We start from the raw sequence: 23,680 nt of genomic DNA on the forward strand, positions 1-23,680 counted from the left end.
GTCTAGTCCTGGGAGCTCACAAAAACTCACAGGAAAACATTTCATTGAATAGGTTTTCTGAGTCCTCAAGTGTGGTTTGTGTGGGTTTTTTCCCCTTAAAATCCCACACTGCTGCATAAGCTAGCATCTTTATTTCCTTAGAAACTAGAACATCTTCCACACACATTTTGTTCTGAAGACCATTTCTGTTAATTTAGAAAAGTCTTCCCAGCTGTATATAAGGAAGATAGTTCAGTGAGCAAAATTAGAAAAGCATCAAAATGGAGCCTTCCTATATTGGGCACCTTATTGTATTGCTTGAAAAATGTTATTCCTCTAGACATCATAGTGGGCTGTTTACTGGGATAATTTTTTTAAGTGAGAGCATTTTCATTGCAACCTCTCCCCACTAACCCCCTCACCTGTTGAGTTTCATTTTGGGATTAAAATAGGAATCTGATTTCTGAGGTGTGGAGTAGTTAGGAAGAACTTGTACATCTGTGTCTGCCTCTTTCAGCACTTCATGAGAAGACTTAGGAGCAGCGGCTAAAAAATATTTTAGGGGAGGAAAGGAGAGAGTTAATGATAATTTGTGAGTATTTGTACATTTTATCTATAAAATTCAAAAAAGATCTCTCAATGATTAGGCCCCAGTCCCACTGATACATAACTATGTTAACACATGGAAACCAGCCTATTACCATTTGGTGCCAGGAAAGATCACAGCTAGATTATATTCAGGACATTGGCAGACTTGGGGCCAAATTCTATCCTGATTTACACCCTATAAAATGCCATAGTTTCATCATACCAAATTTCTTTCTTAGATTTACACCCCTTCAAGAACTCGTTCAAGTTGAATAGTACGAGATGCTGCAGGAAATACATTCTCTCATAACAAAAAATACCACTGAACTTGTGATAGTACTCCAGTTACTTCTTGATAACTAAAAAGCCAGAAGGGCTCAAGTCAGTCCAGGATTTCAGAGACCTTCATTTTTACCTGAAAAATTCAGAATAGTTTCTGAAACAAACCTAGAGGCAGAAAATTGGCTATATACTCTGAACCTTGCAAATGTACCCTCTCTGGCAGTATCTCTGAAGACAGGCTATTTTGCATGTTTAAACATAAAATACTGCCATTCAATTAGAATCATACTAACAGAGAATTATAAAGAGAATGTATCCATGTGCTGTGTACTCCCTCTACTGCCTTGATCCAGCTGGAACAAGTGAGGCATCACACAAATAAGGTTTTTTTGTAGCTCTGTCTAGGTACTTAGATATCATGGGGATGAGGACCATATAAATGCCTCCCACATATGTATTGCTTAGATATTTATATAATTCTCCCCAACCATCCATAAAATATTGGAATCAAATATTTCATTTTTAATACAAATTGATTAGACTTTTATGCATTTTAACCAACAGGACTACACTATGGAGAACTGGAAAGGAGCAAAGATGAAGTACTTCACAATTTATACTGTGATTTCCATTTGTCAGTCTCAAAATTACACAGGTGTGGAAGTATTATCTCCATTTTGTAGATGGGGGAAAATGACCCATAAAGGTTGAGAGATTGATCCAAGGCGATAATTAATGAGAGGATTTGGGAATAAAATCCAGATTTCTTAACTCTCAATCCCATACTCAGTTGATTAGATCACCTTTCCCCCTAAATGAAGAAGAGCGTGTGTGTGTGTGTATATATATATATATATATATATATATATATATATATATGCACGTGTGGTGGTGGGGAAAATGACAGGTTAACTTTCTACAGTGACCTGTTCATATGGCAGCAACAGAATGGGAGCTACCTTTAATTTTACGTGCCCTTCACATGGCAGTAGTAGAGAGGACAGAATAGAAGATGGATGAAGGGGACAAAGAGGAGCAGAACTGCATATCTTACCAATTAGAAGAGTAATAACTGTTGTTCTTCGAGTAATGGTCCCCTATATGTATTCCAAATGCAGGTGCACATGCATGCCATGCACCAGAGCCAGAAGTTTTAGAACAGCAGTGTCCATTGACCCACATGGCCACCTTACGTCGCCACGTGCTCCATGTGACGTTATAGGAGTTTGTGTGGGGTGATGCGCCCTCAGTTCCCTCTTACCACATGACTGGAGTCAGAATCCTCTCTTCGCGCTCGTGCACTCTACGAGAATGACGATCCATTGTAGGTAGATAGTGAGTTCTGCTTCTTTCTTTCCATACTTCTGTAAATACATTCGTTTAGTTAGTTTATATAGTAGCCCCTTACAGGTCCTCTCCTGACCCATTTGGGGCAATATGCCCCATGTTCCGGGGTTCAAGAACTGCACCTCTTGCCCTCACTCGTTCTCCGTGAGCAACAAGCACATGTGCTGCCTCTACTGCCTGGGCAAGACACATTTTGTCACCCGCTGCGATATCTGCAAGTCCTTCCCATCAAGGACCTGCAATGCTTGTCTTCAGCGCCTCTGCAAGTTCTTCATGGTGGAAGCACTCCAGCCTCGTGCAGTGTCTGATCCCGGACCATTCGTGCTGGTGGTGCACTGCCCATCACTGGCGGTAAGTGCCCTGCCTTCGGCTTCACACCTGGATCCATCAGCACCACCGAAACACGAGAAGGCACACAAGAATAGTCACAAGTGCTTTCATGAACACTGCAGCAGGTCCCCGTCGCAGACTGCTGAGCCACACTTCGTTTTCTCCCCAAGATGGGTTTGGTCGGATGAGATGTCATGTGACGGCCCTACAGGGCCACCCCCTAAGCCAAGGGGGCAAGGAAAAGCAGAAGTGAGACCCGCCAGCTCCTGTGAGGACCAAGTGTCCCAACAGCCTGCCTGTGCGTGCTACTCAGCCAGGGCAGCACTCTCCAGGCTGTGCTCTGCATACCCCTGCTCAGTGTGGCAGAGGATGGGATGTGCCCTCGACTCCAGGCCAGATGGATCCGCTGGTCCCCTTGTCCCATCTCGAGCTGCTATACCTGCTCTCACTGCTTCTTTCAGCCTCCTGGCCACCTTCACCAGTGGCTGAATCACTCCTCCTTAGCTGCGACACACTCCCGGCGATTGCGGTAACACCCGCACTGCTGGAGGCTTCTTCGGACTTGGAGGGCTTCTCAGCAGAAGAGACGTCCTTCTTCCCAGTCTCTCGGCGTAATGCGGACTCTTGGGCTCACATGCCTTTTCCGGCTCACTTCTCCGGGCTCAAATGGGTGGTACCAGTATCCATGGGGCCTGCGGTACCATTAAGACCTGGCCTCATGGCATCACTGACCCACGTGGGACCCCTATCACTGCCCATACCCACTGTCGGTAGCCTCAGACCAGAACCACTTCAGCCCTCCGCTGGCTCCAATGGCCTCAGACCCGGAAGAGGACCCAATCCTTGATCCAGTACTACCGGCCCCAACAGCAGCCTTCTTCTCTCCAGATGAGGCCCTGATCCCTCGACCTTCTCGCCTCCTGACGATCCCCACCAGTACCAGGAGCTGGTACAGAGCATGGCCTTTGACTTGGGCATTGCCCTAGAAGAGGTCCAAGACCAACTGGACCAGTTGTTAGACATTCTCCAGCCCCGGGGCCTGACACACATAGCTCTGCCCATTCACAACGCTGTTCTACAACCTGCAGGAGCAGTGTGGCACATGCCAGCGTCCTGCGCCCACACACCCAAGAGGGCAGAAGGCAGGTACTTTGTACCAGCTAAGGGGGGCGGAAGTTGTTTTCCCACCCCCCTCTGGCATCGCTGGTCGTGCACGTGGCCATGGAACGGGTACACCAGCACTCCGACTCTTTTACTTACACACACACACACACACACACACACACACACACACACACACACACACACACACACAAGTGAAACGCCTGTAACTCCTGGCTTGCAAACTCTACTCTGCAGCCGTTCAATTCCACCTTGCTAACTATCAAGCTCTGCCAGCGAAGTACACTTTCAACAATTATACTAACCTAGTGGAGTTCTTGGAGGACATCATGCAGACCAAGGGCCAGCGATTCCAGGCCTTGCTGGATGAGGGCTGCCTGGGGCCAAGTCAGCCTCCAGGCTGCGGAGAATGCGACAGACATGTCCTCCTGCTCCCTGGCCACAGGGGTGGCAATAAGGCATGCACGTGACCACCTCCACCTCCCTGGTGGACGTACGCTAGCATGAGATCTGCCATGCGGCAACATGGTGCTCTATCCACACCTTCACATCGCACTACGCCATTGAGCAGTGGGCGGCTGCTGACGCCACCATAGGCCGTGCTGTCCTGCAACAGGCCTTACCAATCGCGTCTTTGCACCCCCCTCCGGAGCTGATCACTGTTCCGTACTCACCCACATTTGGAATACATATAGGGACCATCACTCTAAGCAGAAGAGGAGGTTACTTACCTGTAACTGGAGGGTCTTTGAGATGTGTAGTCCTTATTTATATTCCAATACCTGCTCACCTTCCTCTCTGCTGCAGACTCTCTATGCTATGGTAAGAGAGACTGAGGGTGTGTCACCCCACATAAGCTCGCCTGGAGCACATGGCGACGTAAGGCAGCTGTATGGGTCAACAGGCATTGCTGCTGAAAAACTTCCGGATCTGGTGCATGGAGCGCCTGGTCACCCATATTTGGCATACAAATAGGGACCAAACATCTCAAAGAACCTCCAGTTACAGGTAAGTAACCTCTTCTTGCAAAAATAAAGTACCTGAAATCTTGTGCTAAATTATCTTTCTTTAAAATGAGCGAGTCCTTCCAATAATATAATTCACTTTTACAGTTTAGCTCCTATCAGATCAAAAGATTAGTGCATATAATTTATGGGGGTTTGCAACAGGAATCTGATTTACTGAATTAAATGAGCAACCTACCATCTACACTTTTATCAACATGTTGTAGAACTGAAGAAGTCAACTGGTTTCAATATTCCATGTTTATGCACTTCAAACAAAAACAATTCAGCATTTTAGTATTCTATCTGAACTTGATTTTGGGAACTCAGGATTGATTTAAAAATAAATGGATGCTGCCAAAATAGGAGGCATGAAATTAGCCACGCCAGTTTTGTTTTACGGGTACTGTCTCCCACTATCTGTGCCATTCTTTTGAAAAGGCTGGGTATTGACATTTGCAAGATTATCAAGCTAATTGCAAAATAATGATGTTTTTTATGAGCAAAAAACAGAGCTGTCGCCTGATCTATTAATTGTGTATTAATTATATCAATCACTTAAGAATTCTTAAGTAACACTCTGAGGTTTGGTAGGTTCTTGTCCCAAGATCAGGCCCAGTATTATTATAATTATTGTTCTGATGGGAACCCTGAAGTGCACGGTTGCAACACTCTCACTTAGGAAAAGCCTTTTGAATTTGCAATAGTTTTACCAACACAATTAGGAAAGTCAAACACCTCCAACCCAACAGCATTGATAGAGATAATACAGGATGTGTGTCTGAGCAGCCATATACTCACACCATCCCTTGCAAAAGGACCGGAAGTGTCATCCTCTCCATCATCATCATAACCACCAGCAGTGATGGTCATCCTGGTATCTCCCAAGAGTTACATTTCCCAAGGGACACAGGCCGGGATATAACTTTTATAATGTGTTACATTGACACTACTATACCTAATGCATATTCAGTAAGAGCTTCTCCCCTTTTGTGTTTCCTCACCCTACTAATGTTGGGGTGCCTTTCTCCCATAGGTTATTAGGCCTTTTACCTCAAGCTTATTAGCATATACATCAATTAGGTACCATGGCTCTCTTGTGTCAGATGTCTGCTGATATTCCTAACTTAAAATATCCCATCTAGCTGGTATAAACTAGCATCCTGTGGTTATCTGTCAGCAGTTGAGTCACTACAGTGTTCCATCTTGTGATATCTTATGATCTAGGGCAACAGTTCTCAACCAGGGACTCAGGGGGGCCTCCAAGCAGGGCCAGCATTAGACTTGCTGGGGCACAGGGCAGAAAGCCAAAGCTCCCCTGCATGGGGCTGAAACCCAGGTGCCTGAGCCCCACCACCTGGGGCTGAAGCTGAAGCCTGAACAATGTAGCTTCGTGGGGGCCCCTGTGGCATGGTGCCCCAGGCAACTGCCCTGCTTGCTATGCCCTAATACCAGCCCTGGCTTTTATATGCAGAAAACCAGTTATTGTGGCACAGGTGAGCCATGGAGTTTGTATAGCATGTTGGGGGCAGGCAGGAGTCTCAGAAAGAAAAAGATTCAGAACTTCTGAGCTAGGGTTACTCCCGGTTAACTGCGTATGCTAAGGCTTTTGGGCCTTATGCCTTGTCTAGCTAAGCTATTGTCTTTCAGGCCTGACGCCTGTAAGCTCATTGCTTTACTAGCTTTCTTATGCCTATGCCTTACCTAGCAAATACCTACACGTATAGGCTACAAAGCAGGAGGGCAGAGCAGAGGGTAAACACTACGAACTCAGCACGCCAGTCAAGATCAGATTAACAGTTTGGCAACCTTTACTCTGAAGGATAGATTTCTCTTTTTTTAATTTCCTCCTAACCCTGAGCAAACTTACCTTTAGCATAGGCTTACTTTTGACAGTCCCTCAAACATATAGCCCAGGTATAACACACAATGCACTGTGTAAAGGTTCCATTAACAAATAAAGCAGGAACATTAAATAATTTACCTGCAATATACCTGGACTCAGTTTCTCCTTTGTTCACGTGGCGCTTAATATGCCCTATCATGTCAGTTCTTCGTGTAATGGTTGCAGAACAGATGATGCAGTGATAATGGGCTCCCATCTTTGTAGAGCTCTGTAAAAGAGTCAGTGTAGTTTTAAAATACAGTGAGACAAAGTGAGTGAAGTAACTGTTGACACATGGGAGCTTCTCCTGTTGGTGTAGTTAATCCAACTTCATGGGAAGTGGTAACTGTCTACATTGGGGGTTAGGTTGCTTTAACTATGTCGCTCTGAGGTGTGGATTTTTCACACCCAAGTGATGTAATTATACTGATGTATGTTTGTAGTGTAGACCTGACCTGATGTCACAGCTAAATTCAAGGTGGAACAGATTGTTTAGCATAAATAGTTAACACACATCGTAAGACACCACTCAAGGTGAAGTGGTGAGTTAACACCTCTACAATCATAAGACAAAAAAGGGAGGTTAGTGGGTTACAGATTGTTGTAGTAAACCATAAATTCAGTGTCCTTATTCAGTCCACGATTTTTAGTGTCTAGCAAAGTTACGAATTTAAGCTTCCAGGCTCATTTTCTTTAAAGTGATATACAAGTTTCCTTTGAGGATGAGGACTGAGAGTGATTGGATATGGAGTGATTGCTTTGTGAAAAGTATTCACTCACAGGTGATAGTGTCTTTTTTCTCTTTTATCATTTTTCTGTGCAAGTTCATTGGAGAGCGCATAAATTGTCTTGTTTCACTCATATAGTTGTTGTTGGGGCATTTAGTGCACTGGGTGAGGTACACTATGTAGTGATAGGCATGTGTAGGACCCATGAATTTTGCAGGGTGTGTTAGGGGTGGGGAGTAAAGATCATCACAGCAGTGGAAATGTGTCTACAGGTTTTATATCTGTTGCTATGAAAGGGTCTTCCGCATTGAGTTGGTGTGTCCTGGTCTGTGGGGAGCTTGCTTTGGATAATGAGGTTGGGGGGGTTGTTGGAAGGCCAGAAGACTCATAGACTCATAGACTTTAAGGTCAGAAGGGACCATTATGATCATCTGGTCTGACCCCCTGCATGCTGCAGGCCACAAAACCGTCCCTACCCTTCCCTTGACTCTGCTGATGAAGTCCCAAATCCTGTGTCTTGGTGACTTCAATTTGCAGAGAACCCTCCTGCTAGCGATCCCTGCCCCATGCTGCGGAGGAAGGCGAAAAACCTCCAGGGCCTAAGCCAATCTACCCTGGAGGAAAATTCCTTCCCGACCCCAAATATGGCGATCAGTAAGACCCCGAGCATGTGGGCAAGAGTCTCCAGCCTGACCCTTGTTAGTCATTATACTATTTACCTGCTATTGCTCGGTATTCCCCACCACTTATGTTTTACCATTAAACCATTCCCTCCATAAACTTATCTAATTTAATCTTAAAACCAGACAGGTCCCTTGCCCCCACCGTTTCCCTCGGAAGGCCGTTCCAATATTTCACCCCTCTGACGGTCAGAAACCTTCGTCTAATTTCAAGCCTAAACTTCCCCACTGCCAGTTTATAAGGGGTTCAGGACCTGTTTCTTTCAGGATGTGGTTCCCAATAGGTAAGCACTGTAATTATTTATTGAGAGTCCTGTGGCACCTTTAAGACTAACAGATGTATTGGAGCATAAGCTTTCGTGGGTGAATGCATGCATCTGACGAAGTGGACATTCACCCACGAAAGTTTATGCTCCAATACATCTGTTAGTCTTAAAGGTGCCACAGGACTCTCTGTTGCTTTTTACAGATCCAGACTAACACAGCTACCCCTCTGATAATTATTTATTGATATCCCACAGGGGTTCGAGTTTGGCATGGTAAGTGACCACTAGGGGTGTGCAGTTGGAGGGTTCCCCAAATCCCCCATATTGAAGCAAGTTCTCTTGGGATATTTGAGCGGCCCATTCAATGATGTGATCTACTTCTCTAGTGGAGCATCCTTGTTTGGTGAAGGCCGTTTTAAATGTGCTAAAGTGTATATCCCAGACTTTCTCCTCCTCTTACTGTATCTGTCAAGGCAAGTATGGTGATCCATGGGTTTCTTGTACATAGTGGTCTATAAATAGAGATGCTGGATTTAAGGTTTACTACAACAATCTGTAACCTCGAGTCCTCTTTTTCCATCCTATGGCTGCAAAGGTGTTAACCGGCCACTTTCCCTTGAATGGTCTTTTACAATATGTGTTGACTATTTAGGCTAAGGAATCTGTTCCACCTTGTATTTAGCTGTGACACTCTTGAGTACGTTTCTCAGACCTGAAGAAGAACTCTGAGGGCATGGCTACACTTTCAAGTTAGAGAGCATTAAACCAGCCCTAACTCCCAACCCATCCACTCTGGCAAGGCACTTAGGGCATGGCTACACTTGCAGAGGTAAAGCACTTTGAGTTAAACCAGCCTTCGAAGAGTGCAGTAGGAAAAGCGCTGCAGTCTGTCCACACTGACAGCTGCCAGTGCACTGGCGTGGCCACATTAGCAGCTCTTGCAATGGCCACAGAGAGCAGTGCATTGTGGTAGCTATCCCAGCATGCAAGTGGCTGCAACGTGCTTTTTAAATGGAGGGGTGGAGTGGAGTGTGACAGGGAGTGTGTTGTGTGTATGTTGGGGGAGAGAGAGTGGGTTTTGGGGGGGGCTGAGAGCATGTCAGCCTGCTATCTTGCAAGTTCTGACGGCAGCAGACCTCCCTCCCACCCCCGCCTCTCTCTCTCTCACACAGCATTCCACAGTAATGGTTGCTTTGTCTCAGAGCAGATAAGCATGCTGGCTGTCAAAGGGAGCTTTCAAAGGGCATATCCAAAACACTGACAAGCGTTGCCACTTGACTTAAAGAGATTATGGGACGTTTCCGGAGGCTGATCAGAGTGCAGTAATGCAACACCTTGTTCACACTGATGCTGGGGTGCTCCAGCGGGGACGCATCAAACGTTCTTCTGCTTGCCGAGGTGGAGTACCAGGAGCGCTCTAGCTGTGGAGTCAGAGCGCTCTACGTGCCTTGCCAATGTGGACGAGTAATGAGCTAGTGCGCCCGGGACTCCTTTAATGCGCTGTAACTCGCAAGTGTAGCCAAGCCCTCAGAGCGCCTGGACTCTGCAGCTGGAGTGCTCCTGGTAATCCACCTCCACGAGAAGCATAATGCTTGTTGCACCTCGGCTGAAACGCCCCAGCGTCAGTGTGAATGAGGTGTTGCATTAGTGCGCTTTGATCGGCCTCCAGAAATGTCCCATAATCCCCTTAAGTCGAGTGGCCACTCTTGTCATTGTTTTGGAATTGACTGTAGGAATGCGGATATCCCCTTTCAAAGCTCCGTTGCTGACAGCCAGCATGCTTATCTGCTCTGGGACAAAGCAAGCCAGTAGTGTGGAATGTTGCTTGCTGTGAGTGTGAGAGAGAGAGGTAGGGGGAGGGGGGCCTGAACTTACAAGATAGCATGCTGACACACTCTCTCAGCACCCCAAAAACCCACTCTCTCTCCCCCCACATACACACAACACACTCCCTGTCACTTCTAGGGGTCAAAAGGGTACATTTATTTTGTGTGTCTATTAAGTATTCGGCCTCTCCTGTGACTGCAAACAAGGTTACTGATTAGTCCAAAATGTGGTACTATTTTATCTGATGTGGACATCTGTCCATGGGGAACAGGACTGAGACCACCAAATCCATTACACATACCAAAGGCCATTCAACTAACATCAGAAAGGTTTAATTCTCACCACCTAAAGGTCTTGGCTGAATTTGAATTGGGGACCATAAGGTTCTGTATCTCATTACAGAAAACAACATATGTTTGAAGACTACACTGAAACACTTCACGAAAGTTCTTCCTAGTTTCCCCCATTTTATAGAGTAAATGAGCATATGTGATGTAGTATTTGTTACCTGGTCTCCAATGAGGTTTGGCTTCACTGGGCGACAAGGTAAGTGACAGATGCACATTCTGTATCCTGGAAAACAAACTAGTTCTTGTCACCTTACAGTATGATAAATACATAGTACATAACTATCATATATCATAAGCAATTTGGGGGTAAGGATTATCTTATTTGTTACTTGTTAGTACAATTGTAATGGGACCTTGATTGAGCACCTTAGGTGCTTCTACAATAAAATAAATAATAAGAGTAAATAATAGCATCTACTTATTCTGGTACATATATCCTATCAATGCAGAGAAGCTTCTGCTGTTAAACTTTAAAACAAAAAATATCACTGACAGGCACTCAGGTCCCAGAACTGTACTGGGTAGTTGTTAGGACTTGAAACATCTACCTGACTAGTAACCTTTTCAAAAGCATCTAAACATCTTAGACTCCTGAGTTCCATTTTCAAAAGTGACTTTTAACCACTTAGGCTCCCAAGTCCCATAGATTTCAAATAAGACCTAGGCTCCTTCATGTCTAAGGATATGTCTATACTACCTGCCGGATCAGCGGGCAGCGATCGATCCAGTGGGGGTTGATTTATCGCATCTAGGCTAGATGTGAGAAATCAATCCCCGAGTGCTCTCCCATTGACTCCTGATACCAGACACATCTGTGTTCTTGGGGAACCAGGGTGCAGTATCCAGCCTGACTCATGAAAGACACCCCCCCCCACCAGCCTCTGCTTAAACCAAAACCCATCAGAGGAAAAAAAAACTTGCAGAGAGCAGTGAAGGGTTTTGGGAGACACACCTAGACCCCTCCTGACAAGGGTGACAAAATTAAGACATCTCCATTAGCATACAGAATGGAGAGCAAAGACAACTCCCCTAGCCTCATCTGCATGCAAGATGGGACAGGAAGACATCTCAATTTACATACAGAATGGAGAACAGAAAACCGCACTGAATTCTGGGACCAGAAAAAGCAGGGAAGCACTGCATCCTGGGAATCTCTGCCTCAGATGCTAATGAACCTACGCCTGCACACACCCAGCTCAGCAGTTTATCAGATCAATTCTAGTAATGAATCCTTAATTGATATCCAAATACTGAATATAGTTGCATTGTGAGCTCCCTGGAAGAAAACACCACCCACAGCCAAGAGTGATCAGCTCCTATTGTCTAGTCTAAAGAAAACCCTTGAGTCATCAATTTACCTATAAACAAATCTAGTGTTCTCCCTTGAACCATTGTAATTTCTCTACAAAAATCCCTACTTACCCTCTAGTCAGGGTTCTGATGCTTAGATCCAAACTAGGTATCAGTTCTACTGGAACTCCATCGTCTCCTCACTGATCGTGCTGGGGACTCTACCTGCCTCTTGTCCTCAGGACCCTCAGCTACCACCATCATCTGGGAACCCTGACCAGTTCAAGCTTCAGGGAGCAGTGAGACCCCCCCTTCTTTCTCTCTCTCTCTCTCTGTTTTCCTGTCTACCTTAGGTATTAGCCTTTAATCATGTATGTTACATTGGTTTAGTCGTCCTTGTGTAGTTATCAATATTATTCAATAAATAACTTCTATGGTTAAGTTGGTTGCTTCTCTCTCTCTTGCTGAACTTTACTCGTTTGTGGTCTTAGCTTCCCCCATTCACTCTACAGCAACGCTTCTTTTACCTAAGCTAAAGATCCCTGCAGCGCCCAAAATACTGTGGGGTTTGCTCATCGAGTAGGTTACTGCCAGTACAATTGTGTTGGGGGAGTGGGGATAGGGACGTGCTGACTTTGGAACTCATAAGGGTAACAGCTTGAAAGTGCTGCTTGACCCAGTCCATGGAGCTCAGGGGCATATAAGGAGAGACAGCTTGAAAGTGCTGCTTCCTCCAGCCCAGTGATTCCAGAGACATATGAGGGGTCAGCTTGACAGTGCTGATTGACCCGGTCTGCTCAGACTTGCTCTGTTAATGTACGTGTGGGTGTACATCCAGTTCTGGGGTGGGAGTAACCCAGCCCTAGGGACCCTAGGTCCTGCAGGATAGCTCCATTGGGAGGGAACTTGCAGAAGGGAGAAGTAAAGCTCCATATGAAAACACAAGTGACACAAGCAGTACATTGACAGGATTACAGAACCCCCTTCCCCAGAGGAGTAACCCGAATAAATGAGCATACCCCAAAGTAATGGGCAAATCTGGTAACACTCCTGTACTCCACCAGGCTGAGAGGCGCAGGCGGAGTTGACGGGGGAGCGTCAGCAGTTGACTCACCACAGTGAAGACATCGCGGTGAGTAGATCTAAGTACGTCGACTTCAGCTATGTTATTCATGTAGCTGAAGTTGCGTAATTTAGATTGATTCCCCCCGCAGTGTAGACCAGACCTAAGTTACCTTTGAATCTGGGACTTAAGAGCTTTGGAAAATTTTACCCACAGCCTACTAACCAAGTGAAAATACCTGTGCTGTGAACACCACAAAAGCCTTGACTGCAATTTAAACAAATAAAACACTTGTGTACCGTATGCAAATATAATACTGCCAAACAACTTTCCATATAATAAACTTTAAAAATGTAACCTACTGTGTCTCCTTATTGGCACCTTGTTCCCCCTTCTTGCCTTCGCTCTACGTTTGCTTTTCTATAGCAGACCACATTATCTTTTTCTTTGTTTTAAGCGTGTATGTTCCCTCCCTTCCAATTCCTTTTTACTATTGGACTTCAATGCATTTTAAGCAAGTTATCACAGTATTGTGCTTACATATAACACACGGCTACTAAATACAATGGTATTTGAAACAATTTCTCCAGAACTAATTTATCTTCCTGATCAGCTTGTATAGCCATATAAAGTAAATGCACGAGTGACTATATTGGAGACACTAACTGAAAACTTTTAACTAACAAAAAGAAAATCACAAATATTTGATTTGTTTGAACACTGTTTTCATGACATGCTAAGCAATTATTTTCCATGAAAAAATGCTTAGCTGAAACTATTTTAAAGTGTGCAGTAGAAAACAGAGAATCACATACTTTTAGTTTGAGATATTCATCTATATGATAGGCCAAAATGTACTTTCATTTGGTTATACGTTACAAAACTTTGTGGTATTAGTTAAGTGTCCATACACTATAAAGCTCTGCATCTTATAGAGCGACTTTCTTCTCAGGAATTGGATTAGGTGCAGTGGTGCAAGTAGGCTGATACGCTCCGGTACGCCGTACCAGCAAGCTATTTATAGCTGGTACGGTGTACCAGAAAATCACAGCAGCAGCCCCGCCAGAGGAGAGGGCTGGGGGTGGGGGCTGAGGGTTCTGTTCCTTTCCCTGCTGCCCCTCCCAGTCCCTTCCCCTGCCCTTCCACGGAGCTGCATCTCCATCTGTGCACAACAGCACAGTCCCGCCAGAGGAGAGGGCTGGGGGGCGGAGCTGGGAGTTCTTCTTCTTTCCCTGCTGGAAGGGGCAGCAGCAGGAAAAGGAGCAGAATGCCGGCGGCTCCTCTGGCGGCTGTACTGCCCCCAGCCTCACCCCCTCCCAGCCCTGTCCTCTGGCGGGGCTGCTGCTGTGGTACACAGAGGGAGGACAGAGACGCAGCTCCATGGAAGGGCAGTGGGCGGGGCTGGGGATTCTGCTCCTTTCCCTGCTGCGGTTCCTGGGAGACCACTGCCACGAAGTCTCTGGTGCAGCAGGAGGAGGACAGAGCTCTCCCCTGCCGGCAGGTAACATGGGATGGATGTGGGGAGGGGATGGGGAGAGCACGGGGGCCCCGGGCTGGGCAGTGAGGAGTCACATGGGAGGGCCACGTGGGGAGGTCACGTGCTCCCCTTTGCTGGTCCCCCTCTCCCCCTTAAGAAATGGATTTTACTTGCAGCACTGATTAGGTGTATAAACAAATTCACATTAAGGTGAAATATCCATAGATATTTCCTGATATTAATATTAAAAACTCATTTAACATATACATGTAGCAATTTTAAAATTGGTCAGAAAAATAATGAAATACGCAGACTTTGTCTTTTGCTATAAACACCACGTTTAAAGAGGAACATACCATTGGCTCTGATTTAGGGTCAGGATCTTTATGTGTGTGAAACTCCCACTGATGTCAATGGGAATTTTAAATGCACGGGGGGGACTACAGAATTGGGTTCTACACTTCCACTTAATCTTATGCTGTACTTTGTTCCATAAAATATAAGCAATCTATTCAAGTACAAAAGACTTTACCTTCAAATTCAACAGAAACCTTCCAATGCAAATTTTGAAGGTGGCGATGGAGCTTATGACTATAACAAGCTTTGAATTTCTCTTCAGGACACAGTGGGCAAGGTTTCTTTCCAGCTGAAAATTCATATAAGAACAAAACAAGAGGATACAAGCAGATTAGAGGTGTATATGCCGCTATATAGTTGTATACATTTCCATACATACAACTAATGCATATTTGAGACAAAACATTATTTTCCTCCACATCTAGTACAGGTAGAATTGTGTTTTTTGTATAATAAAAGATTAAACTCTGTAAATTTAGACATATTTAAGTTTATAATCCCAAAATGCCATTCATGCAGGTATCGTATGCTCCTTTAAAACATTCAACAACATTTTCTAATTTTTGTTTTATTCATGATGCTCTATCTACTTGTTGCCTCTTGTCTTATACCTAGATTGTTAGCTCCTTGGGGCAGGGGCCATCTTTTTGTTGTGTGTTTGTAGAGCGATTAGCACAATGAGGATCCTGATCCATGACTGGGGCTTCCTAAGCACTACCACAATACAAATAAATAATAATTATTTCAACCCAATCCACTCTCAGTGAATTTCTCATCAAATAGTATTTCAAAGTGTTGCTAATGTCATTTACACAGTCATTTTTCTGACATGTTCTTACTCAACTAATCTTCTCCGTATGTATTCGGACTCATATCTAGTTACTGACAAACTAAGTTTTTGCTACTTTTTACTCATGAGCCAGGTAAATACAGATTCAGGAGCATGAGTTAGATATTTCTGGCATAAACATCAATCAGAGAATTACACAGTTCTAACTATACAACTTTTGCTATTATTGATGCACAAGGCAGAAAGATCCCAGTTTGACTTTCAGTTTCCAGGTTGAGTTTACCAAGCTGGGAGATGGGGGGAAATTTTACTTGTAAATTTCAGCAGGAAGTCATTGAGACACAATACCCACACAGTGCCATTTCCCTGGTTTCAGAGTAACTACACTTCAAGCAAAATCTTTTAAAAAACACATTAATGACGTTCCGTTCTAGAGTCTGCTTTCTCTCTCTCTGCTGAATCTCCAAAACAAACTTTCAGACAAGACTCTTAAATCCCTTCTTTAGAATAAATCATTTTCTGTAGTCAATGTTAAAGCAACAATTCTAGAAACATCAAAGTCAGGGATGTGACGATCAATTTGTATAAGAATCCATTGGTATTGAAGGTATTCAGAATAATTCAAATGCCACCCTGAAATAAAATCCAGCTTTCAGAATCATATTTTGCTCTGACATATGATTCATACATGCAATTGTGCATGTCCTTGGTGCTGAGTTCTGTTACTGGATGCTGAATGATCAATCAGGCAGAATTTAGTACAGTGTTTCTCAAACTGGGGCCGCCGCTTGTGTAGGGAAAGCCCCTGGCGGGCCGGGCCGGTTTGTTTACCTGCCCCGTCTGCAGGTTCAGCTGATCACGGCTCCCACTGGCTGCAGTTCGCCGCTCCAGGCCAATGGGGGCTGCTGGAAGCGGCACAGGCCGAGGGACGTACTGGCTGCTGCTTCCAGCAGCTCCCATTGGCCTGGAGCCGCGAACCGCGGCCAGTGGGAGCCGCGATCGGCTGGACCTGCGGACGCGGCAGGTAAACAAACCGGCCCTGCCCACCAGGGGCCCCAGTTTGAGAACCACTGATTTAGTAACTTCCATTTTGACTTTGGACAGCACAGGATGAATGAGAAGCATCTTGTAGCATGGAAGCCTTTTAATAAAATATGTCTTATCATATTCATTGTACAGATGATGGAATTTAATGTTTAACATTGGTATTTGCCAAACCTAAAATAAGTGGATTTGCCACATTCCTTTTAAAAATATTATAAGTATATAAGTCCTTAGAATTGAGAGATGTATAACATTTAAAGCCACAGGCATAAACCTGCAATGAGCCCCATAAGCGTGGACCCCTATTCACGATGCAGAGCCATGCTTATTTTGGTGAGGCTTCACGCAGGCCTGCAGCTCATTGCAGAGTCAGGGCCTTGTATAATAAATCATGTTGTTATGAATCTACTATTGTCATATGCTCTGCAGTTCCTGTACACCTACTATTGTGATATACAGTGTGGGCAGGGAGTCAATACAGAGACAGTGTTAGGAATAAATTAATAGGAACACAGCAATTCTGTTTGATTAAGGATTAAATGCAAGTACACATGCTTTTGTTTAACATTGCAGTTTATTAGATTTAAGCACACACAGACATAATCACAGTTTATTAGATTTAAGCACACACAGACAATAGGTTTAGAACATTTTAGATATTTACCTAACATTTGGAATGGGATTAGATAATTAACAACAGGTTCACAGTGGCCAGTTGCTTACCCACCGTGGAGAAAAGCTATTAAGAAAAACATTTTTGAACATGGCTTTAGAGGACTGTTTTAAAGTATATTTTATTAGCTAATTTTTTATAATTATTTTTTATAAAACATATAGATTATAGTTAGCCTTACTAAATTATAACTTTTTAAATTTTGTAATAAACTTTTAATATTAGAAGTGACTAGATTTAAGGTTTTTTTAATCCATTTTTTTTTTGTTTTAGTTGTTGACTTCTTTGTTGTTGTTTTTTTATTTTGATTAACAGAAACTGCCAAATAATTATGACCTTGCTTTTGGAAGCCTATTTTTAAATTAATCCTTAACTATGTAGTGGTTTGTTTTATTACTTTATAGTCGGTGAGTGCACATAATATGATTGCAATTAGTTTGATCATATTCTGGGGTATACACAACCCTTAAATTCAGGACAACAGCTACGGTCCGGAAAAGAATACTGAGAATAACCCTCCAATGTTTTCTGGCCACGATGCTTCCTGGGGAGGTAACAGATACAAGTAAAAATGCTTTGAGGCAAGTCAGACAGTGAAATAACAGCTGCAAAGAGGTCAACTATTCAAATAATAATCCTATTCTTTTAATTTCAAACAATATATTTATTTACCAAGGAAAATATTGATCACCTCTCTGGAATGACACTAGAAAATAATGTTTGAGCATAACTTCTAGCTGTAGGCCAACAGGGTAACACAATTTTCTTAGCTGTGTATGTTCATGACAGTATTGATGCTACTATACTGAGAGAAAAATAAACAAAAATGGAGCCTTTCCTATTTCATTAAGAACGGGGTACATGGAGTGGGAACTGATGTTAGCTAAAAGGTGTGGTGGGGGTAGGGCGGGAAGTAAGCAATATTTTTTAAAAAAAACTTCCAAACTTGAAGACTCAAACACTCGACTACAAAGAAAAATGACAATATTTTTAAAATACATTAAAAAGAAGAATGTAAATACCTGCAACATGTTGATCTGTGTTCTGGGAAACAGCCGAGGTAAACTCACCTTCACTCAGGTCAGCTAGTTTCTCTAGATCAGCAAGCTGTCTTTGAATTGAAATATGTTTCTCTAAAAGTTAAAGAGATTTTCAAATTAAACACTTCTACTTTCACATCCCATTTATTTTTCAGTTCATATGGTTCTTCTGTCAGCCACTTCAATTCTAGTGCTAGCTGAGAGGGAGCTTGTGCCAGCTGGAATAATATTTTGCATTCTTCATCTTTCAAACTTAAATCTGATGAAAGTGCTATAGACAGAATGCAATAATTTATCTGAATTCCTACATGTTCCAGATCTATTTATTTTTGTTTTTAAAGATATTCTAAAAGCTAAGCTGAAGTATTTCATACAATGTTTACATCTTATATTTGTGGATTCTTCGCTGATGCCGTTCCATAGATTGAGAGCCCCATATTCACATCATGAAAAATGTGGTATGCAAATACAAAATTGTCCTATGAGCTGTTTGGCAAGACTAGCATATCACAGATATACCTTCCTATATTAGTACAATGTGCCATGGTTTATTAATACAACCATGGCACATTATACACCTCAAATCCCTCATCCATTTCTGGGCTGTTTTTTGGCAGGGTTGAGATTAACTCCCTCTAAAATTACTTTCAAATACTCACAACTTCTCTTGCTTTTACTAAATTCGACACCATTCCTTACTGACAGATAACCAGTTTGGCTGTTGCCTTTACATACTGTATTGCGCGGCTCTGACACAGGAGACCCAGATTCAGAATAATACTTGACTTTATAGTGGTTTTCCACTTTTAAAACCTTTTAAAAACCTTAAACTTCACAGTATCTTATGAGGTAAGGAAACTGAAGTAAGTGTTGGAGCTGGGATTACAACCCAGAAATTTCTAGCTCCCAGTTCTGTGCTCAGATACAATGCCTTTCTCTAGTCACTGTCATGTATTTGAACCAAGAGAATGAAAAAGGTGGCACTTTCAATTACAATATGGATGAAGACCCCAGCTCTTTCAACAACATGACTTGCTTTATGCTCCTGTGTCAGTAAGCGCCTTAAAAGAGATTTCTAGACATGATACAGGGGAAAATGCCAGCTCAGATGAAAAACATCTGAAATCCAGGGCGTCAGGGGAAGTACAGCCTTTTCTGTGTATAAGTATATATTTGTGGCTGAAACAGAACCTGGAGCACAACCTGTACTAAGAATGATGTTTCACATCCTTTCCCCCTCCCCTACTACAAAGATTCCTGCAGTTTATTAGCGAACCTCTTGGAGAATCAGATGAGGCATCCAAAATAGTACTATCAGACTCCCTCATAGACTCTTGTTCTGTTCTTTCCTCTTTGTTTTTCATTTCTGCTTCAGACATATACACATCTAGTTTGTTGTTATCCATTTTTCCAGACACAACCACGCCATCTTAAAAAAAAAAAATCAGAAACCAATCAGCTTGTTTATATAACATTTGAATGACGTGTTAATTATGGTTTCAGTTTCCCATTCTTTCCTGCTACATATCATGCAAAAAGGATTGCAATGACTTTGGAGAGAGGAGCTGTTTAATCACCATGTCAGAGAATAATTCAGGATACCTACATCTCATTCTTGAAAAACAGCCAGGAAAATGTATTACCTCCGACAGAAAAATCTACTCACCCACCCTAATCATGGAGAGTCTGATGTTAATGAAATATTTATATTTCACTTGCTTGTCAAAAATTAAGTTACTTGTCCTGGGCAAGTAGAATTTTACAAAACTGATATAGGTTATTAAACGAAAATTGGATAATCAAAAGCATTTCTTTGGATTGAGGACTGTCTACACTGCAAGTGAAGATGTGATCATAGCATATGTAGGCATACCTGTGCTAGCATTAGTCTAAATAGTAAGGGTAATAGCAGCAGCAATGATATAGCAGGACAGGGTTCAGCATGGTCTAGCAACCAGAGTACAAGCACATTGGGGACTTGTGTCTGTACTCTGGTTGATAAGCTGTGCTGCTATGTCTACACTACTATTGTTACTCACATTAGCTATAATCAAATAAGCATAGGTGTGCCTACCCGTGCTACAGTCACATCTTTATCTGCAGTGCAGACATACCCTCAAACTAGATGGTTATAATCTAGGCAAAAATGTTGTAACATGGTGACATAATTTCTCTCTCCTCCATTGCATTTTCTTTAAGACAGTAGCTACAAGATATTACAGAGATAGGAGAGACATCTGCTATAAATGAGGATTCCCCTTTAAACTGCTGTTTATTTTTCAAAACCATTTTTATAGTTTCTAGGATCCAAAAGAAGAAAACATTCCTTTGGAATTTAGGATCTGTGGCCAAAAGAATACAGGGAAGCATTTGGAGAAAATACAGATGATGAAGTAAATTTTACTTTCTGGCAGATGGCAGAGCCTAAGATGAGTGCACAGGGAATGAAAACAAAGACAGAAACCCCCCATCAGACCAGAAACACATAAAGCAGACAAAAATAAGGTATCCAAACTACAGGAATCTATTTTAAAATATAGCTAATAAAAGTTTAGAACACTGGATGTTTGGACAATTGATCAGCAAAAAAAGTAAATCACAATTTAATATTAGTACTTATACTTTAAAATAACACATGTAGAGGAATACGGGGGTGGGGGGGGAGACTGGAGATGGAGGCCAAGAAATGCATTTAGAGAGTTTGATGGGAGAGGTTCAGGGTCCAAACTCTCCGGGCTACCTTAATAATGATAAATGATCATGAGTGGTGGCTATAATAGGCCAGAGAAGGCTATGATCACATCTTCACTTGCAGTCTAGACATGGCCCTGGCCCTTCTCCGAGCCCCCACTGTCTGCTGCTGCCTGCCTGCCATTGCTTGCCGCATCCCTCCTCCTTGGCACCCTGGCCTGGCGTGGCCGGCGGCTCAGCCCAGCGCTCGGTGGGGCTGGGGGACAGTTCGACCATGTGTGGCTGGGGCTGGCCCAGCGGCTTGGCCCGGCGTGGCTAGGGTGGGCAGACTGTGGGGCTCCTGCAGTCACAGGGGAGGCCCTCAGGGCTCTTCCTGTTATGGGGGTGGGGTTGGGGCTCCAGTGTGCGCCGGGGGGCAGGGCCTCGAGCGGAAGGGGTACAGCCAACAGGCTAGACTCCCCAAAGTGAGGGTTCACCCGCCACCCATGTAAATGATAACTGTTTGCAAGTGGTAGGAGCCAGTTATTCATGAAGAATTGGAATCTCTCTCAAAGTCCTATTACTTAGCAGCCAGCTTTTATAAGTGAAGAGTACACAGGCAAAGGGAAAGATTCTAGCTATTTGGGGATAAATTCTTGTATTGTTTATCAATTAAATAAACAGAGGGGGGATGGAGGAGAAATTCCATCAAATTCAAATGAGATGTGACTAAATGTGTTACATGTGCTAAAACTGATTTAGTCTTCATGTCTAACTTGCTAAAAACCAAAATAATTAGGAACTGGTACAACTGTGTAGTCAGTTTGTGCAGCAGTAGAAGCTGTATTTGAATGCTGGAACTGAACTGCAAAACTGAGAGGATGAATTGTTTGAGCTTTCAGGTTAAAAGCACAGATTACTGCACTCAAAAGCCTATACAATATGATACACCAAAATAAATGATTAAGAAAGGCTTAATTAGCTTAGAAGTGGAGCATTTAATTTGTTGTAAACTGTTAGGAACTGCATTCTCAGACAGAGTTAAGACAACTATCTGAACTGGTGCAACTTCCTATCCAGAGTGGGGACAAACTGGTTCAGACTGCATTGGATCTGCCAGAGTTGAGCAGAATACCCTAGGTCAGGTTTTCCATCACTTTGCACTGTCAGTAGTCATTTACAACAACGCAAAGCAAATATAAAGTACAGGTCTGTTCAGACTAATTTTTAGGCATGACCTCAAGAGGGTCACGGGGGTTTTCTGACCTGTTTGTTTTCCCTAAACCTGAGTTACTGCTGCTGCTCTTGCTGCCGCCACCCCATGGGCTCAGCACGGTAGCAGCCGGTTGTGCCACTGCCAGTGGTTGCATGCTCTGCTCCTGCCATCTGCTGCCCGTTGCTGCACTGTGAGAGGTGCTGCAGCTCCTCAGTAGGCACACTCACAGTGAAGCAAAGTGGTGGTAGCAGGCTGGAGCAGGGCACGCAGCTGCCACTGTGCTGACCCCACGAGCATGAGGAGAGTCAACTAAACCCATCAGAGTCCAATTGTTTTCCCACCTGATCCGACACTTGCAGTTGGGTCCCATCCAGTTCGGGTCAAGTTGCATGGCTCTAGCATAAAGCACTAACTGAAAAATAGGATTTCACACTAACTTTGTGCATATGTAAACTGATTTAGAGAGGAAGTGAAGACAGATATAAATATATAAAGCAAACAGAAGAAACGGGAAGTTGATAGTAGTTAATATAAATCAGAAGCTAGGAATTGTAGAAAATTAAAAAGAAAAGCAAAGGGACACATGGAGAAATCTGTGGCCCGCAGAGTTCAGGACAATAAGATGAGTTTTTGAGTATATTAGGAACAAAAAGAATCCTAAATTTCATACTGGAAGTGAGCTCCCAGGTGGGCTGCTCTTAATTGCACAGCATGAGTGTGGAATGTGAGTTCTGCAGAGAGGTGCTTCTCCCACCTTGTGCCCCTGGGGAGTTGATATTTTGTTTGCAAACAAAGACAGGGTGATTAATAGAAGAAAGGGCTGATAATTAAATTAAAGATCTGGAAGTCATTAGATAAACCTGTAAAACAGGAACCCCACTGCAGGGGGTGGGGGTGTTGAAGAAATCCCCACCCCCTGAGTCTGTTGGGGACTCAGAAGAAATACAGCCAAGTCCTCTAATAAGACAAGTTTACATTCTTTAAAGAGGGTGATGTGAGGGACGTAGGTGAAAAGAAGGGGCCAAAACCCAGGGATGGGATAGCTAAGTTCCCACTCTAGCTGTGGTACTTATGTGGCCACATCACCATAGTATCTGAGTGTCTCACATCACAGCCCCTTGGTGAGGTAGAGCAGTGCTTTTATCCCCATTGTACAGATGGGACACTGAGGCACAGAGAGACTAAAGGCCAGATTTTCAAAGGTATTTAGGCACCTAGAGGGATTTTCAAAGCACCTAGAAGGTTAGATGCTTTGTACTCCCACTAGATGCCTAGCTGCATCTTTGGGTGCCTAAAAACCTATGAAACCCTGTCCCTAAGGTGAAACAGGAAGTCTATGGGGGGGGGGGGAATAGAACTCAGGGCTAGCTCCCTATCCACTGTACCAGCCTATCCCTGGGCAGCAGATTTAAAACAAATAAAAAGAAGTTCTTCTTCATACAGTGCACAGTCAACCTGTGGAACTCCTTGCCTGAGGAGCTTGTGAAGGCTAGAACTATAACAGGGTTTAAAAGAGAACTAGATAAATTCATGGAGGTTAAGTCCATTAATGGCTATTAGCCAGGATGGGTAAGGAATGGTGTCCCTAGCCTCTGTTTGTCAGAGCGTGGAGATGGATGGCAGGAGAGAGATCACTTGATCATTACCTGTTAGGTTCACTCCCTCTGGGGCA

General features: G+C 43.6%; 1 protein-coding gene across 8 annotated transcripts in view; it reads right to left on the minus strand.

Moving 5' to 3' along the window:
* Nucleotides 1-23,680, minus strand: part of LOC135972087 (TRMT1-like protein) — a 45,867-nt gene that overhangs the window by 12,549 nt on the left and 9,638 nt on the right. For 5 of the 8 annotated variants that reach the window (XM_065579428.1, XM_065579424.1, XM_065579423.1 and 2 more), the window contains exons 2-7: nucleotides 19,399-19,551; nucleotides 18,105-18,215; nucleotides 14,751-14,864; nucleotides 10,547-10,611; nucleotides 6,637-6,766; nucleotides 402-525 (exon numbers count right to left, since the gene is read on the minus strand). In XM_065579428.1, coding sequence (XP_065435500.1) covers nucleotides 402-525; nucleotides 6,637-6,766; nucleotides 10,547-10,611; nucleotides 14,751-14,864; nucleotides 18,105-18,215; nucleotides 19,399-19,528 — 674 coding nt within the window. In that variant the 5' untranslated portion in view covers nucleotides 19,529-19,551. The remainder of the gene's footprint in view (nucleotides 1-401; nucleotides 526-6,636; nucleotides 6,767-10,546; nucleotides 10,612-14,750; nucleotides 14,865-18,104; nucleotides 18,216-19,398; nucleotides 19,552-23,680) is intronic. The other 3 variants (XM_065579425.1, XM_065579431.1, XM_065579430.1) reach the window with 3 other exon arrangements.

The sequence above is a fragment of the Chrysemys picta genome, unplaced genomic scaffold (assembly GCF_011386835.1).
Source record: "Chrysemys picta bellii isolate R12L10 unplaced genomic scaffold, ASM1138683v2 scaf285, whole genome shotgun sequence".
Lineage (NCBI taxonomy): Eukaryota > Metazoa > Chordata > Testudines > Emydidae > Chrysemys > Chrysemys picta.